Genomic DNA, 7,166 nt, shown 5'->3' on the forward strand with positions numbered 1-7,166 from the left:
GGCCCGGGGGAGCGGCTCGGCCGAGGGCGGGGAGAAGCCGCCGCCCGCCCCGTTGGCGCCCGCGGTCACACGCTGGGCGGAGGCAGCTTCCCGCGGCGGAGCGGAGACGCGGGGAGGGAGCGGCCGCGCGTCCGGCACCATGTCCGGCCTCCGGGTCTACAGCACCTCGGTGACCGGCTCCAGGGAGGTGAGCGGGGCCTGGGCGAGCGGGGCGGGGCGGGGCGGGGCTGCGGCACCGGCACCTTCCCCGGAGCGGCCACGGTCCTGCTTTTGTTCCGGGGCACGGGACCGCGCTCCTCCGCCCCCCCGTCATCATAGACCCCAACTCCGCACCCCCATTGTAGGCCCTAGCGCCCCCCCGCTGTGATAGCTACACCCCATCATAGACCCCAACTCCGCACCCCCATTGTAGGCCCTAGCGCCCCCCCCGCTGTGATAGCTGCATCCCCATCATAGACCCCAACTCTGCACCCCCATTGTAGGCCCTAGCGCCCCCCCGCTGTGATATCTGCACCCCCATCATAGACCCCAACTCCGCACCCCCATTGTAGGCCCTAGCGCCCCCCCGCTGTGATATCTGCACCTCCATCATAGACCCCAACTCCACACCCCCATTGTAGGCCCTAGCGCCCCCCCGCTGTGATATCTGCACCCCCATCATAGACCCCAACTCCGCACCCCCATTGTAGGCCCTAGCGCCCCCCCGCTGTGATAGCTACACCCCCATCATAGACCCCAACTCCGCACCCCCATTGTAGGCCCTAGCGCCCCCCCGCTGTGATAGCTGCACCCCCATCATAGACCCCAACTCCGCACCCCCATTGTACGCCCTAGCGCCCCCCCGCTGTGATATCTGCACCCCCATCATAGACCCCAACTCCGCACCCCCATTATACGCCCTAGCACCCCCCGCTGTGATATCTGCACCCCATCATAGACCCCAACTCCGCACCCCCATTGTAGGCCCTAGCGCCCCCCCGCTGTGATAGCTGCACCCCCATCATAGACCCCAACTCTGCACCCCCATTGTAGGCCCTAGCGCCCCCCCGCTGTGATATCTGCACCCCCATCATAGACCCCAACTCCACACCCCCATTGTAGGCCCTAGCGCCCCCCCGCTGTGATATCTGCACCTCCATCATAGACCCCAACTCCACACCCCCATTGTAGGCCCTAGCGCCCCCCCGCTGTGATATCTGCACCCCCATCATAGACCCCAAGTCCGCACCCCCATTATACGCCCTAGCACCCCCCGCTGTGATATCTGCACCCCCATCATAGACCCCAACTCCGCACCCCATTGTAGGCCCTAGCACCCCCGCTGTGATATCTGCACCCCCATCATAGACCCCAACTCCGCACCCCCATTGTACGCCCTAGCGCCCCCCCCGCTGTGATAGCTGCATCCCCATCATAGACCCCAACTCCGCACCCCCATTGTACGCCCTAGCGCCCCCCCGCTGTGATATCTGCACCCCCATCATAGACCCCAACTCCGCACCCCCATTGTACGCCCTAGCGCCCCCCCGCTGTGATAGCTGCATCCCCATCATAGACCCCAACTCTGCACCCCATTGTACACCCTAGCGCCCCCCCGCTGTGATATCTGCACCCCCATCATAGACCCCAACTCCGCACCCCCATTGTACGCCCTAGCGCCCCCCCGCTGTGATAGCTGCATCCCCATCATAGACCCCAACTCTGCACCCCATTGTACGCCCTAGCGCCCCCCCGCTGTGATATCTGCACCCCATCATAGACCCCAACTCTGCACCCCCATTATACGCCCTAGCACCCCCGCTGTGATATCTGCACCCCATCATAGACCCCAACTCCGTACCCCCATTGTACGCCCTAGCGCCCCCCCCGCTGTGATAGCTGCACCCCATCATAGACCCCAACTCCGTACCCCCATTGTACGCCCTAGCACCCCCGCTATGATATCTGCACCCCCATCATAGACCCCAACTCCACACCCCCATTGTAGGCCCTAGCGCCCCCCCGCTATGATATCTGCACCCCCATCATAGACCCCAACTCTGCACCCCATTGTAGGCCCTAGCGCCCCCCCGCTGTGATATCTGCACCCCCATCATAGACCCCAACTCCGCACCCCCATTGTATGCCCTAGCGCCCCCCCGCTGTGATATCTGCACCCCCATCATAGACCCCAACTCTGCACCCCCATTATACGCCCTAGCACCCCCCGCTGTGATATCTGCACCCCATCATAGACCCCAACTCCGTACCCCCATTGTACGCCCTAGCGCCCCCCCGCTGTGATAGCTGCATCCCCATCATAGACCCCAACTCCGTACCCCCATTGTACGCCCTAGCGCCCCCCCTCTGTGATAGCTGCATCCCCATCATAGACCCCAACTCTGCACCCCCATTGTAGGCCCTAGCGCCCCCCCGCTGTGATATCTGCACCCCCATTGTAGGCCCTAGCGCCCCCCCGCTATGATATCTGCACCCCCATCATAGACCCCAACTCCACACCCCCATTGTAGGCCCTAGCGCCCCCCCGCTATGATATCTGCACCCCCATCATAGACCCCAACTCCACACCCCCATTGTACGCCCTAGCGCCCCCCCGCTGTGATATCTGCACCCCCATCATAGAGCCCCAACTCCACACCCCCATTGTACACCGTAGCGCCCCCCCTGCTGTGATATCTGCACCCCCATCATAGACCCCAACTCTGCACCCCCATTGTACACCCTACCGCCCCCCCATTGTGATATCTGCACCCCATCATAGATCCCAACTCTGCACCCCATTGTAGGCCCTAGCGCCCCCCCGCTGTGATATCTGCACCCCCATCATAGACCCCAACTCCGCACCCCCATTATATGCCCTAGCACCCCCCGCTGTGATATCTGCACCCCATCATAGACCCCAACTCTGCACCCCCATTGTACACCCTAGCGTCCCCCTGCTTTGATATCTGCACCCGTCATAGACCCCAAATCTGCACCCCAAATGAACACCCTAGCCCCCGCTCTGATATCTGCACCCCATCATATACCCCAACTCTGCACCCCCATTGTACACAGTAGTGCCCTCCGCTATGATATCTGCACCTCATCATAAACCCCAACTCTGCACCCCCATTGTACACCCTAGCGCCCCCCTGCTGTGATATCTGCACCGCCAGCATAGACCCCTACTCCGCACCCCCCACTGTACACCCTAGCTCCCCATCATAGACCCCAACTCCGCACACCCAGTGTACACCCTAGCCCTCCCGGTGTGATATCTGCATCCCCCCATCATAGACCCCAACTCCGCACCCCCCATTTTACACGCAACCCCCTCATCCCGCTGTGATATCTGCACCCCGCATCATAGACCCCCAACTCTGCACGCCCATTGTAAACCCAACCCCTGCACACCCCACTGGGATATCTGCATCCCTCATCATACACCCTAACTGTACACCTCCCCCATTGCAACCCCCACATCCCACTGTGATATCTGCATCCCCCGTCATACACCCTATCTCCGCACCCCGACTGTAAAACCATCCCCCCTCCCCACATCCCACTGTAATTGCCACACCCACCCATCGTACAGTTTAACTCCCCCACATAATACGCCCCAACTCTGCACGCCCCCCATTGTACATCCTAACCCCCCCACATCCCACTGTAATGGCTGCACCCCCCATTGTACATCCTAACTGCACACCCCTCCCATTGTACACCCTAACCCCCCCATCCCCCTGTGATATCTGCATCCCCCATAATACAATCCCAACTCTGCTCCCTCCCATTGTACACCCTAATCCCCCTCCCACATTCTGCTGTGATTGCCACACCCCCCCCCCACTCTAATTCCCTTTGGGGCTGGGTCCATCTCCCAGATACTGCCATGATCCCTGCACCCCTGTCCCAGATCCTGCTCTGATCGCTGTACTTCTCTATTATACACCCTAACCCCCCCCCCTCCTCCCACATCCTGCTATGATCACTGCACCCCCCATGATACACCCAAACTTCTCGTGGGGTCATGTCCATCTCCTGGATCCTGCTGTAAACGCTGCACCCCACCTCACCCCATTATACACCCTATGGGGCTGGGTCCCTCTCCCATATTCTGCTGTGGTTCCCCATGGGGCTGGGTCCTTTTACCTGATCCACCTGTGATCTCTGCAACCCCATTATATGCACTAATTCCCCCTGGGGCTGGAGCCTTCTCCCAGACACAGCTGTGCTTCTCTCCTCCCAAACCCCATGCACTAATTCGCCCTGGGCCAGGTGTCTCTCCAGCTGGGATTCATTCCCCTCCCTGCCACTCCCAATGGGGCTCTGTCTTCGCCATCCCTGTCCAGCAGTGACCGACTTCTCCCCTACACGCCCTATTTCCTGTGGGGCTTGGTCCATATCCAGCTGTGACTTGTGATTCCTGACCCAGGTCACTGTTCTGCACACACCTGGTTTGTGTATGTGCTTCTGGAAACTTAAAACTCTTTGAACCTTTAGCCCGACAGTGGCCGAATCCCAAATTCAGCCACGGGGGAAAGCATAACCTGCCTTCTCAATGTGTGTTTCAGATCAAGTCCCAGCAGAGTGAAGTGACCAGGATCCTGGATGGGAAAAATATCAAGTATGAACTGGTGGATATCTCCCAGGATAATGCCCTGCGGGAGGAAATGAGGACCAGGTCAGGCAATCCTAAAGCCATTCCACCCCAGATATTCAACGGAGACCATTACTGTGGGGTAAGGCTCAGAATCCAGGTGGCTGGGCTCTTGGGACCTCAGATCCCAGGGGTTTGGTATTGACCTCGATCTCCCAGCCTGGGTGTGCAAATGACAAAGGGCATTTAAAAGGCTTTCTCCGGGAAGAGGTGTCTGGACATGGCGCTACAGGCCCTTGTCTTTTAAGTTTAAAGGGTACATGGAGCAGGAGAGAAGGCAAACTCGCAAACGGCATCGTGCGGCTGTCATAAGGGGACCTGGCGTTAGGTGGGAGATATTGCTGAACCTTACCATTGCATTGTGGGAGCTTTCTGCATACTGCCCTGTCGTTGCACCTTTGTCTGCAGTCGTCAGTTCTGAAAACTGCCAATGCGTTTGCTATCGCGCAACAAATCTATAGGAGTTTGTGAGGTGAAGCTGATTCCGCTGGGTACTGAGTAGAAGCCACTATATTTGCTTGCCCAGAACCTGAAGGGAAAGGCCACTGAGCTGTGACTTGTTCTGTTTGTGCACCTGGCTGCTGTGGAGCAGGGGTCCCCGCCTGAGCTGTGTGCCCCTGGTTTTGTTTCCATCCCTGTTCTGAGCTTGTTTTGTTGCATTTTCTGCCTGCAGGACTATGAGTTGTTTGTGGAGGCCGTGGAACAGAACACCCTGCAGGAGTTCCTGAAGTTAGCCTGAGCGTTCCTCTCCCACCCTGGACTTTAACTCTGCATTCCCAACCAACTGCCTCTCCGATCACCGTAACTCCTAGGCTGTCAGTGCCATCCTGGCATCATGATCTATCTCCTGCCGCAGGGAACCCCATGACCAAAACCTCTCCCCTTTGCAGCTGCCTGCTTCCTGCCTCACCCCGATATTGTCTGACGGGTCCAATGCAGCTCTGATATCACTGCACGTTCCTTCGAACACAGCCGGGCCGTGCTCACAATGCAGCTGCCAGTGCCTCTATAGAAAGGAAGTCATCCGAAGTAAGGCCGTTGGAAAGCATAGCTATTCCTGCGCCCCTCTACTCTGAATGAGTCTTGTGCTTTAGAAGGGAAGGGTGTGGCGTTGTGTGCTTCCTCTTTCGCCCTGTCACTAGCTGCAGGGCTGTGTAAACACAGCAGCCTGTGCTTCCTTCCTCTCATTCTGAGTGTAGAAATGCTGATGGCTAAGGGCGATTTGTTGTTTAAACTCAGTGCAGAGGCATTGCACAAGGATAGGGTCTGAATTCCATCATCAGCCAGAGGGAGGGAGGATGAAACAAATTAAAAACGACTTCAGCAGAGTGCAGAGCTCTCTTGAAGAGGCTCTGAGGGGGTGGGTGGTGAGGGCAGATCTGCTATTAGGGGACCCATGCAGTTCCATTAGCACATTCCTGTACTGATGTGATGTGAAAGCTCCCTTTAGGAGCCCCTAGGGCTCAGGGGCTGTTCCAGAATGTCTGACGCTCCAGCCTTCCTGTCTTTCCTTTTTGAGCTGGCTTTCTGCAACCTGGACCAAGTGCATTTTGTTTTCCTGCCAAAAAGCATCTTTCTAACCACTGTTGTCTTCTGAGATGCTATTAAACGTTACTAAGCCTTTCTTGCTGGCTTTGGTGTGTTTTTTTTTTTTTAAATTGGTTTCTGTATTTCGATGCTAGATTGGGCATCATCGTATTCACCAATTCTGAGTGACTTCCCAGCTCAGAGGTGCTTAGTCAGTTGGGCTCATTGCTATGGCCTGGCACAAAGATCTTGACTCTAGAACGCCAGCACTGGCTTAAAGAACTTACATGAATGCCTTTACAATTCTGGAGTCTATTCCAGAATTGTTCCCAGTCCCCATCTAAACACTAATGAAATGTACATGGTATGGAGGGTGGCAAGCTGCTAGTGAGGAGAACACTTGTCTAACTAGATAAGCAAAGACCTTAAAAGTTACAGGGGCTCCTTCCTATCTATGCAGCGGGGAGAAGACCTGTTTCCATCCACTCACCGAACTTCCTGTAGTTCAGGACCATGCAAGAAATCAGCTGGTGAGCTGGGGTGAGTGCATCTGAGAGGTGGGGTTTTGATGCAGGATTCTCTGGCGCCATCCTTTTACCTTTCTAATGCATTGTTGTCTGACCAAGGCTTAGCACAGAAGTGGGCAAACTACGGCCCATGGGCCACATCTGGCCCGTGGGACCGTCCTGCCCGGCCCCTGAGGCTAGCCCCTGGCCCCTCCCCCACAGCCTCAGCTCACTGTGCCACCGGCACAATGCTCTGACAGTGAACTCTTGCCAGGCAGTGCAGCTGCAGAACTGCGGTCTGAGCCGGTGCTCTGTGCTGTGCGGTAGCATGACTGGCTCCAGCCACGTGGCATGGCTGCCTGTCCTGGTGCTCTGGGTGGCACAGCTGTAGTGCCACCAGCCACTGGTGCTCCAGACAGTGCAGTAATGGGTCAGGGGAGTTTGGGGTGGTGGGGGGGTGTGTGGATAGGGGTCAGGGTGGGGAACAGGGG

General features: G+C 57.6%; 1 protein-coding gene across 1 annotated transcript; it reads left to right on the forward strand.

Annotated features, from left to right (window-relative positions):
• SH3BGRL3 (SH3 domain binding glutamate rich protein like 3) lies at nucleotides 1-6,266 on the forward strand. Its single transcript, XM_038377658.2, has 3 exons — nucleotides 1-187; nucleotides 4,557-4,724; nucleotides 5,316-6,266. The coding sequence occupies exons 1-3, from the start codon at nucleotides 140-142 to the stop codon at nucleotides 5,379-5,381; spliced, it is 282 nt and encodes a 93-aa protein (XP_038233586.1). The 5' UTR covers nucleotides 1-139; the 3' UTR covers nucleotides 5,382-6,266.
• The last annotated feature ends 900 nt before the right edge of the window (nucleotides 6,267-7,166 follow it).

Source organism: Dermochelys coriacea, chromosome 19, assembly GCF_009764565.3.
Source record: "Dermochelys coriacea isolate rDerCor1 chromosome 19, rDerCor1.pri.v4, whole genome shotgun sequence".
Classification (NCBI taxonomy): Eukaryota; Metazoa; Chordata; order Testudines; family Dermochelyidae; genus Dermochelys; species Dermochelys coriacea.